This window comes from Anabas testudineus, chromosome 22, assembly GCF_900324465.2.
Source record: "Anabas testudineus chromosome 22, fAnaTes1.2, whole genome shotgun sequence".
NCBI lineage: Eukaryota > Metazoa > Chordata > Actinopteri > Anabantiformes > Anabantidae > Anabas > Anabas testudineus.
This window is the reverse complement of record NC_046630.1, coordinates 14,557,409-14,579,480: the sequence shown is the minus strand read 5'-3', so window position 1 is coordinate 14,579,480 and position 22,072 is coordinate 14,557,409. Positions and strand designations below refer to the sequence as shown.

The 22,072-nt window shown below is 40.0% G+C and overlaps 1 protein-coding gene across 1 annotated transcript in view; it reads right to left on the bottom strand.

Moving 5' to 3' along the window:
* Positions 1-16,320: 16,320 nt before the first annotated feature.
* The window catches only part of LOC113148657 (ephrin type-A receptor 5), a 45,993-nt gene continuing 40,241 nt past the window's right edge, over positions 16,321-22,072 (bottom strand). Inside the window, 4 exon segments of the mRNA XM_033325851.1 lie at positions 16,321-17,579; positions 18,065-18,229; positions 19,256-19,449; positions 21,874-22,023. Of these exon segments, the coding sequence (XP_033181742.1) occupies positions 17,468-17,579; positions 18,065-18,229; positions 19,256-19,449; positions 21,874-22,023 (621 nt within the window). The 3' untranslated portion in view covers positions 16,321-17,467.

Below are 22,072 nucleotides of genomic sequence, written 5' to 3'. Positions count from 1 at the left end.
TCTCTCCACTAGATGGAAGCATTTCACTCTACAAGCGTTGCCCATGTTTTTTCACTACATCTCAAGAACTTTCCCGTGTTGTCAGCAGTTTGCCACTAGTTGTCATCCCAGTTTAACAAAAACCAAATTAATACACTAACATGCAAAAAACACACAAACAAACAACCCACCCCACAACAAAACACAAACAAAAATAAACAGAAAAACTCGTAATTTATTTATATATTCAAGTTAACTTGCAGCCAATATACAGAAAAAATAGAAACACACACACCTGGCACCTCAGTTCGTCTCAGTAAATTCTTTGGTGACCCTGTAGTATTTTGTGGAAATAATGTTCTACGGATTGCGTGAATTAGTTTTGTTTGATAGCAGTTTACCCACATGCAGGACAGCAAAGAAACATATGGATGACGGTGCAGAGAAATAGGCCAACAACAACAACAACAACAACACTGAAGCCAAAATTTAACCCACAGTCTTCTTTTCAACGTAAACCATGTCTCACTCAAAAAAAACAAGGACGGATGATGAAACCTGGCCCGGCAAGCACAGAGCTTTGCTCCTCGGGGATATTGTGTCAAAGCCGGCGTCAATATTTTTGACACATAAAGAGAATATATGAGTTTTTTGAGGGGGGGGAAATATATATATTTATATACTGGCATTCACCTTTGGATGAACTCCCAAAAGTGGAGGCAGGATGGAAGTGAAGAGGAGGAGAACGAAAGGTAACGAAAATAGAGGAAGGATGAGGAGGAGGGGAGGAGGGGGGGAGGGGAAAGCAAGGCTTAGCTCTGTGTAAATCACCTGCACTGTTCTCCTAATGCTGATTGCATGCACGGCAAACGCACCTACACATTGAAGCATCAAACACACGCACGCACACACACTCGCACAAAGAGGATCTCTGGCACAAAATCGGCACTTCCTTGTTCCTGTCTTGGGTTGTCCCTCATGGAGATAGTTTTTAATGCACCATAATCCCCACTCTTTCCCCTGAACACATAAAAGAGACATCCTTCTGTCTGTGTAAGTGGTTCTGACGGCCACCGGCTCATCACAAACACACACACACACACACACACGCACGCACACACACGCTCATCAACATGCAGTTATTCTTTTGGCGCTTGATCGCAGGCTGTTAATTGGCTGCCAAGCAGAAAGTGTGTATGTGTGTGTGTGTGTGTGTGTGCTCGTGTTTGTGTCTGCACTGCAGAGCCGGGCTCGCTTAGACATTCCCGTCACGTCTCTGAGCCTCGATTAAGACGTTGCTCTAGTTTTGAACAGACAGACATGTGGGGAGGAGGGGAAAAGAGCTGGAGAGAGGGAGAGAGAGAGTGGGAGAGGATGCAGCAGGGGGGGAGAAGAGATGAGAGAACACCAGAGAGAGGAAAGAAGAGAGAGAACGAGAGGTGATGAGGCGGGGACTTGGCAAAGGGGAAAAAGTGAAGGGCAAGAGAGGGAGAGAGATGTAGTGAAATGCTGCAGTGGTTCAGTGTGTAGGACCTGGAACTGATAACTCTCCTGTACTGCCGCCCTTATCTCTGTTGCAAAACAGGATGAAGTATTTCAAGCAACTAGAGTTCCAGTAGTGGAAGTGCTGGTCATTTCCTGCGTGGACATTGTTAGATGACTCGTAAAAGCGCCCTGGTGAATTCATCAAATGCACCACAGCATTGTTCCTGGTTGTATGAAAACCCGTTCTGAATTTATGGCGGCTCTGATCGCCACTGTTAACTGGCTTCTTCTGTGAGGCAATTACTGTGTGACCTAAGGGCAGAGGTGGGCGCTCGTGCTGGAGTCGCAATCAAGTTCCACATAAATAGACTTTGGACTGGACTCGCAGTACAGTCATTTACTTTAAAACCCAGACGGACTCATAAATAAGGGCTCTTTCTTAAGCTGTTAAGGCATTGGACAGTTTCATAGGAGGAAAGTTTGGGTCTTTACAACCTGATACTTCAACACATCACAACACTCATCTGACATCTGACATGTCATTGCACTGCTGTGATGTACAATGTGTATGTATGAAATACAGCCAACAAGCTGTGTTCGACAGCAGGTGTTCTAACCTTTGGATACAGACACTGAAGAACAATTGAATTCAACAGAACGACTGCCTTTTGTTAAGAATGTTAAAAAAAGAAAAGACGGAGGGTCGACCATATCCAAGGCAACACACACAGCAACAAGGTCGATGTCTGTTAACAACAACTATTTTATTCTACTTGATCAGCAGTACACCCATGCCACAAAATGCCAGTGACTAACGGGAATCATAACATTTCCAGCCATCTGCCACGTGAAAATGATTTCTTCTCAGAAACAAAGTCGAACTTTTCGAAGTCATGCCCGTGTCCTGAACCTGTGTGTTTTCTGCATTAATGAACTCTGAGAACGTCATTAAAAATACACTTCTGAAATGAGAATTCACAACTTTACAGGAAGAGGAAGTGAAAAGATGACAAAAAATAAAAAATAAATCAGACATATGAAGAAAACTGTGAGGATTGGTAAGAATAACCAACACACACACACACACACATACACACACACAATTGTAGAGAGAGAGAGGGAGGGTGATAATGTGAAGGTTATATATTCAAAAGTTTTTGGTTTATGCCCTAATGAAGCCATGAGAGACTCAATGTTTCTGGGTCGCACGCACTGAGTCACACTTTACACAAACTTGCTCTCAATACTGTACACAAACATACACAGATCGCTGGTTATGTAATCGAGAGAGAGAGAGAGAGAGAGAGAGAGAGATGACATGCATGCCAGCCCAGTCAGACACCAGCAGACACACAGTGCTTGCAGCTCGGTTGTCTTCTGACAGACTCACACGTTACTTAATGACTCTACTTTTCCTACCAAACCTAATTCACCTGATTTTTTTTGCTCTTTTTAACTTTCAGCTCTCAGACTAAAGGTCAGAGGGTTAATTCAATTGCAAACACATTTGTCTTTTTCTCTGGTTTAGTGACCTTGAGCCTCACTTATTCTCTGTGGTAGTGAGTGTCTCTGTACTTTTGTGTACTCGCTCTCTCTCTCTCTCTCTCTCTCTCTCTCTCTCTCTCTCTGTCTCTGTGTCTGCGTGTGTTTGTATGAAGGACTGTGGTCTAAATGATCTCCAAGTGCCATCATGTTTGTTTCATTGAGGATAATTAAATAGGTAATAGAAACCAGCCTGCCCTCTTCACTATTGATTTATTTGCAGCACACGTGCACGCACGCACACACACACACACACACACACACACACACACACTGCACTCTAAAGCTCATGGTCTCAAAGAAGAGACGTCTAATACCATCACATCAACTATCAGCAACCTTTCATGTTTTAATGGATCTGTTTAATGTAATCCATACCCCCCCACTACACACACACACACACACACACACAAGCACTCCACCGCCCATCCAACACCCACCTCCTACACATTCTTAACAGTAGCAGTAGCACGGTGGATCCTCCTCTCAAAAGTGTTTGTTTGATGGAAATCAAACAAATAATCCTGCAATCGACTCATCCTCCATCACAAGGACTCTCTAGTGAGATGGAGAATAGTGAGGCTGTTGCAGAATCGTTCAGAACTGCCGGTTATGGGCTTTGAGCATGTGTGTGTGGCTATAATGAGAGGCGTGTACCTTTCTATATCATGTCATATATCATTTATAACTGGAAACAGTTTTTGAAATATAGACAGAAGCCTAATATCAGCAAACATTAGTCCGTTTAACTCTACAATCGTGTTAGCACAGCAGAAATTGATGTGTGACCCTAAACGTTTGAAAAGTACTGTAGCTCAAAGACACATTGCCATTCATGACTTGACTCAAAGTGTGTGAGAAAAAGTAAAGTTTCATTTGTTGATAAACAAATTAACTAAATGTTAACTGTGGTGAATTTGTTCCAGTGATGAACAGCAGTCCCACATTTTTTTTTCCTTCATATTACCATTATCATTTGTTTGAACTGGGTTGATTTTTATAGCGCACAAGTGATTTGCAATTTGATTTGTGCATTAGCTGGGCACTAATTGAAATAATAATAATAATAATCCATTAAATATAAATACTTACTTACCCGCAGTTTAACAAGAATCACTAACGACATAACAAATATGATTACATTGTTCATTCGTGCAATTTGGAAGCTGCATTTGTAACAGTGACGAAATCAATCGCGGGCTGTGTTTGTCTTTTAAATTTCCATCGTGCAATTTAAGACGAGTGTCAAAAGCAGCAACATGGTTCTCTGTTCCATGTGCGCCTTTGTTCTCTACATGTGTGCGTCTTTGTTCTCCTTAATGTGCTTTGTTTGTCCGTGTATCTGTATGACAATGATTAGCTGTGATGGATGATAGTGACCCAATAATTGTGACAAGGACACAACATTAACACTGAAGCGGGGACAATGGCAGTGCAGCTGTGTGGCCACTGCATTATTCAGGCAGGATGGATAGAGGAAAAAAGGGGAAGGGGAGAAAAAGGGGAGTGGGAACAATTGGGGACAGGAAGGAAGGATGAGATGCGGGGAGGGGAAATAGGGTTGGGAATGGGGCAACGTATGGAGTGATTTCTGGATAGTAAATGGAAGTGGTGGAAGGAGAGAGGTGAGGTGAGATGGATGCACAGACACATTGGTGACTACAATGGAGAAAGCATAGCTACGGAGATTTGGAAATCGCTAACAAAAGAAAGGAGAAAAAATGTCCCAACTCTTTATTTCTCGTCGACCTTTGGGAAAGACCAAATTGGTGGTAGGTGGGTTGGAATAAAGTTTTGTAACGGCACTGGGTTGTGTTTCACAGCATGGCGTCACTTATCCTTGGAACCTATGCTTCTCTTCCTCGTGGACGTGGAAAACACAAACTGTCTCTTGTAATGAATGGCGAATGTCCGGACATTCAATATCTGCAGAAGACTGTCCTATTCTTGTCAAATATCATGAGGCCACAGAGTACATGAGGTGTGATTTTGAAAGGGTCTAGTGACTGAAAGCAGAAAATGGGTTTAAAAAACACAGTTGTATTTTGATATCTGTAGAAATCCTGTTCTGCATGCAAAGTGAAATGATGTGTCACTAGAAGCACTTTTACCAATTACATTAAACTTACTTATATATTAGGAACTGTCATATTTATTTTGTAGAATATAAAGTAGTTTTTCTAAAGTTTTCCAAATTTGCTAATATTTGTATATTTCTGTTCTAATTTAGTTTCATTGTCAGACTCCCAGTCTGTAAAAGAACTGTTTAGTATGATAAGATACAACCTTCCTCTAGCTGTATTCATTCAGCATTTGGCTGAAACTACTACTTTAGTGGAAGCACTGTGTTGTCACATAAAGCTTCTCATTTCCCACAGTACTGATCTGTAATCATAGCTGTCATTTAACAAGCAATAAGACATCCTGGTGCCCAAGGACTATTTTATTGATCCTTGACCTCCATCTCCATCTTCATTTGGAATTGAATGGAAAAGATCTTTAGCTGTTTACTTGACATCGTAGAGAGAATTCGAAATAGCCTGTCCTAATTTCAATAATTAATCAAGTGAAGTCAACTTTGGTTGTGACATGTAACCTATTGTTGGCATGATAGATAAGTTATTGTCTATACAGGCACAGATTTGAAGACTCTTGGACAAGGAGGTCAGGACGTTCGATATCCCACTTCCTGTTTTGGTCCTATCATGATCTATTTTAAGTTTTGCTCTATGTTAAAATTTGTTCCGTCTTGCCTTTGGTGTCAGCAAGCTGATAAAATATGCATGGTTTGGACTTTTCACCTTTCCGATTTCTATTCCTTGTATAAATCAAAGGAAAATGGAGCCTTTTATGGTTGGAGCTCATCCATGTTTGATGTGCAGCCAGGAGGAAGACCTAGATAATAGAAGCTATCAAAGACATACAGCGCTCTGAGTGTGTGTGTGTGTGTGTGTGTGTGTGTGTTTGGGGGTGGGGGGTGTATGTGTGTTCATGTGTGTGTCTGTGTCCTCTTTCAGATACTGTTTTATTCCCAGGCATTAATGGACTTGAATGTGTTACGACACACACTTTCACAAGGGCTGACACTGAGCTAAATGGGCTCACACACACACTCGCGCACACACACTCACATACACAGTACGTATGTGTATTTAAAAACTGCATAACATACAAACTGCAGTTAAGTTAAACAACACTGGATGGAATCAGACACTGCACCAAATGAGGTCAGTCACCGATTTCACAATGACATTTGCAACATGTGGTCAGAAATGTACTTAACTACACCTTCACTCATCATCATTCATTCATTATTCACTCGCACAGATTCATCAGTTTAAGCATCCATTGGTTTGTCCTCCAGAGAAGTGCACAAAATAAGAAAGGAGAAAATATCAGCAAAGGAAAAAGCACAGAGTGATCGCAGAGCAGCGAAGTGATTCATCATTATCCATGGACGATATCTGATTGTCTCCAGGGATTGTCCTTATAAAAATGTCCCTCACATCTCTATCTGGGCATTTTGTCATTGGCTTTTGGCAGCTTGCTCTCGCTGTGGGACAAAATCAATAGTCATTTCAGAAACATGACTTAATAATGACTTATTTTAGTGAGTGCTACTGGTAACTCAAGTCAGACTAAACAATCCTAGAAGGTGTGTGTTCACATGCAACTATTTCATAACTAGTTTTACCATAACACACCTTAATCTCCAACAGAACCGTTTATGCTTTATTTTGCATTGTAGCCCCAAAATATGTTTCTGAGTTGATTTGAATTCTTCAGAAAACATAAAACACTAAATCCACCCAATATGACCATGGCCATGTTATAGGAATGCAATGCCCAGTTGATTACTGTGTTTACATCAGATGATTTTTTTTTTTTATTTGACTGGGCTTTACAGAATTTGTGATTTCCAAAAGATTGAAATTTCGTTTGTGCTGAAAAAAATGCATCGGGAAAAAAAGAACACTTGAAAGTCAAAGTATCTGCACGGATGCCACACAACATATTGTGTTTGCGATCTGACTGAACTGACCTTTAACTACAGAAAATGAAACATGAAGCCGAGTGAAACACTTAGGATGGCCTCCTTCCTTCACACATTCCTTTTTGCTCTGCTACATGACTGCCACATTCGTCTGTGGCAAACAACGTGCATTGGCCAATGAATGCATCCCACATTTCAAATTTAGTGTATATGTGTAAAAGTCTAAAGATTTAACTTACAGCCACTTCATAACACATCATGTATATTAGCACACACACACATGCACACACACACACACACACACACACACACACACACACACACACACACACACACCTTTTATTCAAATGCAATATCCAGGTGATGCATTGCAGTCATTAGTTTGTCCATGCAGAGCACAGCGAATATTAAGACAAATGGGATATTTGTCACAGACACAGAGGCATCTTCTCAGCCGATAATTCCGCTTTATGGCGTTTGAGAGAAAACCACAAATTTTCACATCATGTACTATAAAATGTGGCTGTCCTGGTATTTGTAATATCAATTGGATACTGTATTTTGGGGTAGGAAACTGCTGGTGTACACATTTGTGCTAGACTGAAGAGAAATTTGATAAATATAAGTTCAATAGCATAATCATATAACCACTGTGCTATCTACAGATTTCATGTCAAATCATTTTAATAATTACTAGGTCGCTGCGTAAACACTGCAGTGAGAGACATGAGTAGTAAAGACAGTTATGCAGCAAAAAAGAAAAGCACAAACACTTGTGCACAGTGCGCACACAGATTTATCCAAGCATTGCAGGGGCTGATTATAGAGAATGTATGGCAAACAGACGCTGTGGAGAAAAAAATCCCTTCCAGCTCTCAGTAGGTAATGTCAAAATAATTATCGGAGGGGACAGCTCAGTGGACAGGCAGCACCTCTTCATTAGGAAACAAGGTTGAGGGGGTACCGTGGCAACCTCCAGATGTGGTAGTGTGCGCCATTCAGAGATTCACATGAAACTCTTCCAGTCCTTTTCACATTTATCCCTAGTTTTGCTGCTCTTTTTAGCACTTCTCATACATAATTTTTTCATGCACTTGTATTTTACCCGATTCTTATGCAACTCTGACTTTTGGAGCCTTCACTGCAGCTGGATTGTGGCTTGTTGCTGTTGAAACACATGTTATTTGCACACTTAGTCTCTGCATATGCAATATTTTTTCAATATATACCATTTTATAGTAAGTGACTTTCATACAGACCAAATAAATCCAACAACAAAAAAATAATAATAAATAAGCTTTATTAAGGATTGTTGTCTATAGCTACAGTATGTTTTTTTCCCAGCTCTGACATACAGTGTTAGCAATAATTAGGACATATCTTTCTTTGCATCATGGCACATGCATTCCCATTGTTATTGCAGGTGATTTCATCATTTAACACGGGAATGGGTTTTGCGAGCATTCAAGGGAATCGTGATGGAACTTGTGTCAGATAAAGATGCCTGATTATGTCTATATGGAGAAAATATGGAACAAAAAGTGTGCACCTACATAAATCAGCTCGGTGTGTGTTTCTGAGAGTGACAGACCTCATTAGACCAGAGAAATAGCTATTGTATGTGTGCAGTGTGTGTGAGGCCTTGTAGCTGTTATTAATATATTACCTCCCTGTGTCTCAATTTAACTGCACATTCAGCTCACCTTGACTGACCTTCCACACACACATGCATGGATACACAAAGCTCAACACACACACACACACACACGCCCCACACAGAGTCACTGCACCAAAGGGACTTCACATTAGGGACATTCCTGCTCTTATGATTGACTGTTTCGCATAAAGGACCTTGGAAAAACATCTGGGCAAGTGACAAATACACCCTTCTGGCTGTCTGAAGGAGACAGATGCTGTAGGCACGAGAGAGCAAACGAGAGAGAGAGAGAGCAGTGTGTGTTGAGTTATCTACGGCGCTACACAAAGACCTGCCAGACTGCTACTGCTGGCAAGGTTTGTGGTGTGTGTGTGTGTGTGTGTGTGTGTATGTGTGTGTCTGTGTGTAAATGCATGTCCTTCCCAGCCACTTGACATCATACAGCCCTCTCATGGCAGCCTTCTTGGATCACTAGCAGAATGGATAAGGTTATTTAGCAACAGCTTATTTCGTCTGGGTCAGACTTCCAGTAACGGTTTAATGGGTGTTGCAGGTGGCCGCTACATGGAGAGGGAGCCGCTTTATCAATCCATACACACCTTGGGTTCGCATTTGCATGAACAGGGATTTAAAAAAATACATTTTGCAACTAGGAAGCAGGGAAATAGACATAAGCAAAACATGATTCCAGGAGAATATGAGAAATTGGTGTTTTGTAATTGAATTTTGTAAGTGGAACATTGAATTTAGATCGTTGACATGCTAATTTCCTAAAATGTCTTTTTCAATGCTTTTAGATAGTAGCAAGTTGACTGTTCACATACACTCACTGTATTTTCTCATTTTACTGATTATTTGCTTCAGTGAGCATACTATGTAAACGCTGTCTTAACAATGCTGGGATTTCAAGTTTACGAGAAATAACTATGTCCCAATATTTAGAGTTTTTTAGGGTTATTTAGACGGGAAAAGAACACATTTTACACATATTGTGTTGAGATTTTGATTAAAGTTATCTGCTCTAATTGGCCATTTCACAGCCAACCCTCTCTACTGAAAATTTATGAAAATCCCATGCAAGTATATTAAGCACTTGCAAGCTATTATTATTACAACTCTGAAGGTGAAACAAACAATGAAAGTGCGTGGTGAAGTCCATGAAGCTTGCAATTTGCCTGCAAGTTTCAGCATTTTAAAAAGGCTAGGTCAAATTTGAACAACTGCTATTTAGATAATCTGCACCAGTACCAGCACCACTTTCTTTCTTATTTAGACAAATAAACTGCACAAAATTAAATGTAGATGCATATACAGTATAGGCAGGGAATCACAGACACCCTACACACAACAAAACAAACAACAAAAAAAGACACAGACATGCACACAATCCCACCCAAACTGACAGCTGAAGGTTCTCCTGAAAGTCATTCATAATGATTAAAGAGGCACTTTTGCAATGATTTTCAAATGACCCTCGGGACGGCTCGACCACTGACATCCATTCAAGAGAAAATTACTTTATTGTGCCCTGGGATACCTGACGGTTTAATAGACAGCGACACAGTAAAGAGCAGCAGACTGGGACAAAGACGTAATGTCAAACAGAAAACCAGATGGAAAAACTACAAACTGAACGTCATGCACATACAGTATGGTGATGTACCGACATGTAACAATCAGGCAGATGACGCCAGCTGAAACAAAGGGAGACAAGCAAACAGGAAGGTATATGAAGACATGGATGTGTACAGAGAGACATCAGGGGTAGCCCAAAGCCAGAAACCTGTCTGTCTATCTAAGAACAATCCCAGTCAGCACCAGTGGGAATATGGCCCCAGTGCAATAGCAACACACACACACATCCTGCAGCACCTCTGTGCAAGCCGCTGATGCAGAGGTTTTGGTAATAGCCACACTGATGGTGTGATGGCTAATTTCACCTTCACACACTTTATGAGTATGTGAGCGTTATAATCACCTTGAGCCATGGAGGCTGTGGATTCCCCCAGAGATCAGCTATGACTGATTTGACATCATAATACACACACACACCCATTTGGCGCTGATATTTACATATAAACTACTGTGGCAAACGTAAGAACCGGGTGTCACCTTCATGCACAATTCAAGGTTATTGCAAAAGCATGAAAAGATGTGTAACTTAGGGATTATCTTAAATGTACTGCAAAGGAGATTAAGCAAATCATCTTCTATTGTAATAACTGTCACAGGGATTCAGCAATGAATTCCTCTGTTCTGTCCGTTCCCCATATTCTATGCATGATTTTGTAAATAAAATCAGATATCCTAGGTCTGTATGCAATGATAATGCATTTGTCAGCAAGGCTTTCACATTATTTGCTCTTTTGTATGAATGGGATCACACAATAACATGAGCTGCTGACATCAGCAGCTAATTCCACTGCATCTGCCAGACACACCATTGCCAGGGCTTGCATCATCAGGTTTTAAAACATCAAGCATTTTTACAGAACCTCTCAGTTCATTATCACTATAACCCAGCAATGAACTGTATTCTACTAGGTTCTATTGCCAGCAGCAATGCATCACCGACAACAAGTCTTGCCAAATAGTGCAGTACAATGTGGAACAGTGTTATCTGGTGTGACTGTCTTTACTTGGGCACTATTTGATATTCTTGCGAGGTCAAAAGCTGTCTCGACATTCATTTATCTACCTGTCTCCATCTTTTCTTCCATCCCTCATTCAAGTCTCCATCTAGACAAAGAGAAAAAGCTGCTAACTAGCTCCTTCATTACCCTTACAATTGGCATGTCAATCAATAAACCGTGCCTAATTGCATTGCTGGAAACATCTTTTAGCAGTTACATTGCATGACTAAAATAGCTCACTACGTAGAAACCAACAAGGGATATAAACACAGACAAACACAGATCACAAATCCTAACAACGTGTTTTATTAGAACATTCACAGCCTGTAGTCTGGTCTGTTTACTGCTGGAGTTGAATAACAGTAATGTTACAGGAACAAGCTACACCAGCTGCAAAATGCTTGGTTCTTACTTGCTAAAATAATAATAATAATAATAATAATAATAATAATAACAACAACAATAATAATAATAATAATAATAATAATAATAATAATAATAATAATAATAATAATATTAATAAAAAACGTAGTGGTGCTCATTTTTATGACATTTCTGACACACAAAATGAAGGTAACAGGCGATCAGCACCAAACAAAGCACAGAGACCATGTTTGGTCACGCATCCCGACAGTTAGTAAATAATGAAAATTAGGCCAAGAGTTCATTTTTTAAAATTGTTTTTATTGCAAAAATATAGAATTTCATAACACACTACAAAAACATCAACACAAACATAATACATGACAGTCTCAAAGACAAACCAATAGCACATCGATAGCTAAGTTTATTTTACTGTGCTTTCAATGAATCACAAAACAGTTATTTAGTTTTTTAAAACCTTAATGTGTGAGTTACTGATAACATGAATATTGTCTTGAACCTGGGGAAAACCCAACAACCACACACCTGCTTCTGTATGTTGACACTGTGTGAAAACTGCACATTTTCCCCTAAGACCGAATGTGTGATGACCCCATGAATGTACCTGTTTTCCACTTCCTGAGAAGTAAACTGGACAGTAATGAAGTGGGTCAGGATGTGAGTAATAGAATCATTCCCACCGCAAGTTGACAAATATGATGGCCAGAAATATGAAATAAGTTAAAGCTTATTCCAAACATCCTGGCAATCGAGAAAACTAAGTATTTAACATGATTAAACAGCCAAAAATACTGTTGTCTGAGGACATCATTAGGATTTTCACAACCAGAACCATAGCCCTAGATATAACCCTGCCCACTTCTCTGCTTAATATTAAGGTGTACATAACAGGTCCAGAAAGATGAATCTGTTTCTTATAATCACTCAGTCAGTGCAGCCTTTTATTGTCCCATGCATTTAAATATGCAAATTATTATTTTTTTTGCTATTAATATCATGTGTCAGGTATTGCTTCAGTACATTTTGCAGTCAAACAGCCAATTCCAACAAATCCCAATGTGTACAAATACAAGAACTTGTTGCGGAAATGTATGTGTAAATTGATGTGTAAATAAATCTGATTACCCTTCGCTCCATTTCAAGCTAGAAAGTTGTTGGTTCAGATGTGACACCAAATGTGTTATGCTATTTAATTTTTACACTACAAAGTTGGCTCCTGCATAAACACTTCACTGAAAGGTTGATGAGAGAGTTCCAGCTAACAGTTGCTGTAGAATAACAACACATTAATAATTCTTTGCTGGTTTGCTGTGCTTTTGTTTTTTTGTTTTGTTTTTGTTTTTGTTTTTTTTCCTGCAAAATGAGAATTGCTTAATAAGAGATGGCGAGGATAAAATCATGCCATGGCAAAAGTGCTGAGAATTAATTTAAATTAATTAAGATACTTCTGCAGAAGCATCTATCAACTAAACTGTTATTGTTGTTTGCAATGACAACAAATTAATACAATACAATTAGGGGAACTTAACACTTTTGTACTTAGCAGTAATAATGCTCAAATGCCACAAACAGAGCTAAAAAAGAAAAAGAAAAAAGGCTTGCCAAAGTTTGTTGACATCAAGGTTTAGTGCCATTATATCATCTGCTCGCAGTCATTAAAGATTTCTGTCAAACCCTGTGCTTATGTTCTTAAGGTGTATTATTGTGCCATACATAAAAAAAAAAAAACGATGCTCTACACTTGGGCTGGGCGATATGAAAAAAATATATACATCATGATAATTTTAAATCATGATTTTCTTAAATTAATAATTTTTGAGCCTTGGGCTGTCTCCCCCTCACTCTTATCTCACTCCTGCTCTTGATGCACTGCTGTGCACGCCTGCAGGAGCCAAAACATTAACACCTGCATCAACCTAAGTTGACTTGGCTTTTCATGTCACAACATGGATGGACTGGGTTCTATCGGAGTTATACGGATCAGTCTAAAAGTTATATCGATGAAAAGTTATTTTGCGATACTTATGACTATCCTTTTATCGCCCAGCCCTACTCTACACCATCAATTGTATTAACTGTCAGATTTTACTCCATGCGAAGCATTGAGAATATGAAGTGATATCATCAGTATTAGTAAACACAGTAAACACATTATAGTAATTACTGTATTAATAACTATTATGTAGTTAATTGTTAAGAAAAACTTTGACAGTAAAAGGTCAGTCACCTATACACGTTTTAGTCAAACAATAGGGCGATGGATTTCTCATAAAGTGCAAATTAAATTAGTTCCAACATACACATTGTCTGACATTCTTCTTATTGCCTATAGATACTGTTGGCAAAAAAGTAAATACGCTGTAAAAATTGGGGCACGAGGGCATAGCATTTTGATGGGGGAGGAAATAATGGTGCTAAAATATGAGAGGCACTTATAAGGGTGTGCTGTTCACCAATTGTTCATGCCACTGGCATAGTTATAAATTATAGTTGAAAATTAAGCTAACATGGGTTGTTGAAAAAGCCGATAACATTTGGATGGGACCAAAACGTTACATGACTGGGGAAACTTTACTTGCTTCACATGCTGAGTGGTAGCCAGCACTAGTACATGCCTTATATTGTCTATTATAAAAAGTGCATCATCTTGTTGATGCACTCCCCCTCTAAATTAAACATCTGCACAGTCACAATAGTCTACATATTTACATTTTACTGCTAAAACACTGGATGCATTTCTAAAGACAAATAAAATAGAACAGCTTAAATAAAAGGGGGCACTGTGGTTTAAAAAGGGGAATAAAACCACAGACCTAATGGTGCAAAATTGCCACTTTTCTCCAGCACTAAAACTGCAATATACTATATTAATGTACTGTATCAGCTAGAGCTAAATCTCCAAAGATAAATGCAGACTAAAGGGACTTTGCAGATGTTTAGCTGCCAAGCAAACGTTCACTCTGATAGAACATTTTGACTTTAAAAACAAATACTCATTCGGAATATAACATGTGACCATTCCTCACTTGTCTTTTCTGATAAAGTTCATTTATGATCTTGATCTTGACATTAAGGAGTGCCAATAGTAAAGTGGCTTTCTACAGTGCCACCGATGACACCTTTTTAAGTCAACTCCTCCTGCTCTTGCACTAGAGTATGTGTTTAAAGACAAACATGATCTCTACAAAGTGAAATAACCATTTAAAACCTTACATTCTTCTCGTGTGCTTCTCTTTGCTTTTCATACAGTCAGGTGATGCCACCTCTTATAAAACTAGCTTTACAATCTCATCTCATCTCTACTTTTATGTCACAGCACTAGAAGTATTCTCTGTATAACCAAGAAAAATATTAGCATGTCATCTGCAAAGAGGATATATATTGTCAGAACACAGTTCCTGCTTTAGTTGAACACAGTAGCAATGTATAGCATACCATAATAAAGAGAAATAAATTGAGGGCTGGATCACTGACACCAGCTTATACCTTTAAATCATACCATACAGCATATGCTCACATGTCAATCCCTGTGCATACCTCTCTTCTGCTGAGAGACAGAGTATTTATTGCTGTCTCACTGAGGGCAATTCGAAATATTTAAAGGTTTTGCACCAAAACTCAAAATTAAACACAATCACCAGCAACATAACATGAATATCTGATCACTCTGCATACCTATCTGGACCGTCTTAGCTGGAGACAGATGTGCTGGTAGCCCCCACCTGACCAGGGCCATTAGCAGGAAAGCTGATTTAGAATGTTTTTTTTCCCACTATTTACTAATGTGTACTACTCTGAGATGCTTGATCAATATCAACTTGTCCAGGTGATGCCAGACAGAAAAACAATGCTCCCTGCTTTAAATATATAATACATTATATACATGAAAGACATGTAGGCAGAGCTGCTCAGTAGTCCGAGAGAGTAAATGATGAAACACAAACAGTCTCTTATTTTTTTTAAGCAAGTATAAATAAATAATAAATGATTATCAAGTTGATCTATATTACCTCCTTCTTCTCATCAGTCAGAGTGAGGTTTATTGTAGCGTGGCAGACATGGTGGAGAGAGACTCAGAGGCATGGTGAACTGAACAGATTGCTGAGGGTTTTCTGCGGTACCTGAAGGTTGTTGGTTTTATGTGAAGGCTCCATGAAGATCAGAGTGCACTACTGAGTGAAGGCTGCAATGGACTTCTAGTAGAGGTTCCATTCAAAACTGAGTGAAGGTTCCATTAGAATACTGGTAAACACTCCCACTAGAACCCATATGATTCTTTCCATGAGAATCTAAGTAGCAGTTCCATTACATGAATGAGTTCCCCGCCAGGCTTGACTGAACTTTATCCACGGATTTCCATTAATGTTCCTCTGAACCCTGCTAGAAATGTCTTTGCACAAAAACTAACATTACCATTAGAGCCTGTGTCACTGGTCAATATGAGTGTCTAAAGTTGCTGTTAGAACCTGGATGAAGTTTCAGTGTGAATAAAAGTTAACCAGAAAACTGTTGGTGGATGTAGTTGGTGTCTGAGCAGAGGTTCCAGTTGTCTTAGTAGACACTGCTCTCAGTCAAGCTGTGTGACTGATGTCACTATAGCCAGCAGAAAGGTTCCCCCCGAATCAGAGTGAAAGCTCCATTGTGTTAAGTTTCCAGTATATGAGGCAATTTTCTGAATGAGTTCTGTAAGAACCAGACAAGATCTTACTGAAGTACAGTTCTTTCAGAGCAAAAACAAGATGAATGTCTGATACAATCTGCAGCTTCATTCAGTAGCTGGATTTTAAGGATGAGAATGGCACCGTTGCCACAATCTTTGCTTATTTGACAGAACTGACATATCAAACCATTCCAGTTTGATGCTGTAACTGAGCATTGTGTGCTGTGTAGTGAGATACATTCAGCTAGACAAACAGATGTAGAGAGAGCATCCTAGTGCCTTATACATTGTATCACTTCATAATCTACGTTATAGGCTCATTAAGACCCAATTTGAGATTTCAGCCACATTAAAACAACGACCATGGCATTATGTAATCTAGTCTTGCATTGATTTGGAAGATTAGCAGTATAAGATGCTGAATATGAGTTGGCAAAGCAAAGATTGGATCTACTAATTTTGCTCCATTACTATTGGGTTTATCCTGCCTGAGAATTGTCTTCAATTTGTTGTCTCCTGATGACGGAACTGTACTTCCACACAAAAATTGACATAGAAAAAGCCATTATTATTCAGATCACCTGAGACAGGCCGGGAAAAAGAAGTATTAGCCTGCTGCATGAAACTCCAACATTAGTGTTATAGCCAAAAAAAGTGCTGTTTACTCTGAGCCATATCTGCAGTCAGTGTTTCATGTCTGATTTGAGAGAAGCCAAACAGTGCACGGAGACATCAGAATCCCCAAGAATCACACAAATTGAATAATTAAAATGAAATCTTCTTCACTGGAGCTGAATGTATTCAAGTTCAGTTCAGATAGTCGTCTCACAATCTTCTTCCTTTGATGTAATAGTAGCACTTCAGTTTGGTTGTAGCGCTGCGATGTCACATATCCCCAGTGACACCACAAGCAAACTCCACACGCAAAAACCACGAAAAAAAAAAAAGAAAACGTCGATCCTCCAGTTTAGATCCATAAATACTGGGTTTCCTTGTCCGTTAAAAGTGCTAAGCCGCTCTAGGTCCAACAGCAAATTGAGTCTTTTCATCACATACTAGGTCCATATATTGTGTGTGTGTGAATATATGCGTGTGTGTGTTTCTGTGTGTGCACGTGTGCCTGTACATATGCGTCAGATTTTTACAGTAGAGCTGGTGCTGTTCATATGAACTCTCATCTCCTGAATGCTAGTGATGATTTTTTTCTGATGTCCCGCCAGGTTCACCCCTACTCTCCGCAAATCTCTGAAAAACAGCACACAAAGGACAGGCTCGTATTGGTCAAGCAGCCAGAGAACACAAATCAATGCGTGGTGCAAGTGATATTGTACAATATTATAGCAGTAGTAGTAGTAGTAGTAGTAGTAGTATTGTAAGGTGGTTTAGTTTAACTCTCTAGAGCCTCTGTAACAGAACTTGGTGTGTTCAGTTGGACAGACGGATCTAAAGACAGCATCCTAGTGCCTAAGACCTTGTATTGTTTTATACTTGTCTTTTATAGGATGTATAGGATATTAAGACCCAATTTTAAATTCCAGATATTCTCCAGTCGACCAGTATTTGTTTTTGCACTGCTGTAAGCTTCACGCACGCTTGCCTTGGATGGCTGCGGAAATCTAAATTATAAAATAAACAAATATTTCACAATCTGAAGAAATAAAACCAAAGCTATCTGCATGGCTAGATGTCCTGACAGTTTTAGTTGCTTTTATACACTCGAGTAGCCTTACTCTGATGTCATCTGAGCCACTGTTTCCAGTGAAGAGTAACCTCCTTCCATGAACAGTTCAGTGTAACGGCCCATCTTGATGGAGTCAAGCCACTCTCCCACCGTCTGGCTCCGAGTGCTGCAGTCTCCATCTATGCTTGCATGCTCCACTAACAGATTGGAAACCCTAGTACACAGATGTAGAAAAAGTAAAAGAAACAGTCAAATTACAGAATTAGATACAGCAAAAAAGGCATTCTTAGTAGATTAAAGTAAGTTATTGCCTCTGGGTCTGTTTCACATCATTATCATAAATGTAAAGGAACAAGATTCCCTACATTTTGATGCCTACTGCTGAGCTACAGCGAGGCCGCATAATGCTAGTTATGCACCATCACACAAAGCTGAAAAGGCTGCCCACTCGAAACTCTTTGTCATGCAGCTCACTCTTCACACTAACAAATAGCGCTCTCCATGCTATCAAACTGAAACGTTCATGCAAGCTAACAATATTCTCCACGCTACAGCTAGAATTGGAGTGTCATGTGGAACAAGGACTGGCCCTGTTGGTGTTCCTTTAATCTGACTAACTGTCATATATTTCTGCATGGGCTGTTAGATATGGAATTGATTTATTAAGTGTATTCCCATGTGTGTGTTGGTGTGTTGGTGTGTGTGTGTGTGTGTGTGTGTAGGTGGAAATGAGAGAACAAAAGATCTCACATCATTTCATTATCTCTGCTAAGAAAGGGAAAGAGGGTGTCTAAATGTCTGGTTGAGAGCACTTACAGCCATTTCATGCCATTATACACTAATGCAATGCATTCATAGTTGGGAAACACTAATTGAATGTTCAAATGTTCCAATAATCAAAGGACATCCCACTGAACACGATTATACATCATTTTAAGAAAATCAAGCTCTCTGCTTTTCTTTGCTGACATGCAGCAGTCAGAGACCATGTCCATCCTGATTTAATTATGTGGCTTCAATAGAGACCGATGTATTACATTTCATATGGCCAATGATGAATCCATTAGCTGCCAGCGCTGGGTTTAATTCACTTAAAGTATAATAGGGTCAATTAAAAGACAATGCATTTGGAAGACTGTGGAAAATGTGTGTAAAAAGTGGATTTTTCCTCAAAATAAAAACTGCTGATTCTACATAAATATTGTATTAGGACAGCCACATATCCAGTGTGAGGGCCTACCTGTGTGAGGAGTTGACCAGTTTTTTTAAAGAGCTTGGGTTGCGAATGAATTTGTCTAATAGACAGACAATCTCATCAAACTTGGGGCGGTTGCTGCGTTCTCGCTGCCAGCAGTCCATCATTAGGTGGTACAGAGCCTCTGGGCAGTCCATTGGACCTGGCAACCTGTAGCTCTCCTCTACGGCTTTTATTACCTGTAGTAGTAATGAAACACAGAAAACACAACCCAGAGAAATATAAAGTGATGTCAATTATCAGTGGTTAAAACCATCATCACCATCATATGCTGTATGTGCACTCCGCAAACTAGTTGAAAATGGGTGAAGTCGCCCTTTAATGTGTAAAGCAAATAATCTGTGTATTTAAATAGGGCCAATATAAAATACTGTGTGTGATTTGACAAATGATGGGTAAAGAAACAGAGATGGCGTGTCTGATTGGTTTCCAGGTTATGGCGAGGACACATACCCAAGACACCTGAACATGTAATAACTTTTCCACAGCAGGACCACAACACACTTCAGCACACCGGTGTTACAATTTCAGTTCTCCCAAGCAATATCCTATATCCTCATACTTATATAATGTTCCTGATTCTCTATCTGACCCTACACGCAAAAATAAATCCTCTAAAAAAGGATCAACACAGTAACATGTGATATTGTTTATCACATATGTTGCATAGTTAATCATGTCTGCAAGTAAAGCGAATAACAGAAATGTTTTGTTGGGGGGAAATTGAGTTGGATGAATAATAAATAAAGCTTGCTTCTCTCTGTTGGAGCCTACAGTAGAAAGCAGACTGGAGTTTTCAGCCTAGTTCTGCCAGCGTGAGACACTGCAGGGATTTGATTTGTTGAGTTCATGACAGTCTTTCCTTGTGTCAAACTCACATAAAAAGACACATGTGACAGCACTCCAATACACATGCATGCATAAAAGCACACATGCCAAATTGCAAGAAAGAAGCGCAGCATCAAAATCATCGCTGCACGCTGAGAGGGAGAAGCACCGCACACAGCTGACTGGGCAGGGAGGAACGATCAGGGGAAGAACAAGAGAGGCCGAGGTGGGAGAAAGACTGAGAACACGGACAAGAGGTGAAGAATCCAGACAGAGGTTGCATTGTTTTTGAGAGACAAGAAAAGAGAATGAGAGGAAGTGCGAGGGAAAGGAAGAGAAATGGGACACAGGAGGAGAAAGCTTAGAGAAATAGTGTGAGAGCCTGCACTTTCGCGCTGAGCAGATCAGAGAAAATCCAGCATAACACTTTCAATTAAACATCAAACGCCTTCTCCTCTCCTCTCATCCTCCTCTCCTCTCCTCTCCGCTCTTCTCCAGACTTCTCTGAGACAGACAGCCTAATAACCAAAAGGAGGAGGGAGGGCTCTGAAGCAGGGGGATGAAGAGGTCACTGGAGGGCTGCACATGCATATGTTGCCTGCGAGTGCGTGTCTGTGGGTGGGAAGTGAGCGTGTGTGTGTGTGTGTGTGTGTGGTGTTGGAATTGAATACTACGTTTGCGCCGGACACCACGTGATGTGATTACACATCTCTCCATTAAAACCACGTCCAAGCTGCGCTGTAATGTAGGTGCTACCCTCCGCTTCATTGATTCATTACTTCCTCTTTGATGAACAGACACATGAGGGTCATTGGGGTATTTGCAGAGTAAAGATCACACACTACAAACTGACAAATAACTCCACAGCCACTGATTTCCAAGTCCAAGTGCATCACAACAGGCAGATTAATATTAAGCACTGCTCGGAGATACTGTAGCGCCATCAGTTTTCTGACGCACACCTTTTGAAATTCTCCTAACCATGGGCGTTTCAGGGCTATCGGGTTATGTTAATTTGAGTGTGACCTGTTGTTATATGCTATATCAGCACGGAGAAAGCAGCAGATTATACAGATTTGTTTTGAATTATTGGTAGAATTAAATCTGTCAGATCTGAGGTTTAAAGTTCATTCTGGGTCTGTCACCTGTGATTGGTTAAAGGTGTCGATATGTTGTTTTGAGAAGAAAATAGCATCTTTGAATGCACCCACCTTAATGTAGATATAGTTTAATCATTTGAATACCAAGCTCACTGGTAGTCTAATCATTAGTAAGCATGTCACCTCACCACGACATCTCTGATTCAAGTCTATCTGAGGACCTTTGCTGCATATTACACCCTCTTTCTCCCCATGTTTGCTGCCTGCCTCTCTACTGTCAAGCTAAATAAATAAAAGCTAAACTGCCAAAAAATGTATCTGAAGGAAAGTATAACAAGCTCACTGTGAAAGAAATGTGTGGGTTTGTAAACAAAGATGGAAATCTCATGGGAGAAGCAAACTAACCAGAACTAATCAGTTTTACCCTACAAGTTCAGGTTATGGGAAATTCCAGGAAGATCCAGGTCACGGTTCAGTTAAGTTCCTCTAACCTCGGCCCAACAGTTGCCAAAGAGAAATAATCAAGGTTCACAGCATCTGCTACATGCAAATGAACCTTGTGGTTGTGGTTGATTTTTCACATTAATTCTCCCATGATTCCACTCTGTGGTCAAATCGGAACTGCTACAATAAACACATCGCACGCACAGCAATAAATTGTCGCATCCAACTCACATCTTGATTGGACATCTCCCAGTACGGCCTCTCGCCGTACGACATCACTTCCCACATGACAATCCCGTAACTCCACACGTCGCTGGCTGAGGTGAACTTCCTGTATGCGATCGCCTCCGGAGCGGTCCAGCGAATAGGAATCTTCCCACCCTGAGAGAAAATGCAGGAACATTTACCACATGATGAAAAATGCCACAGT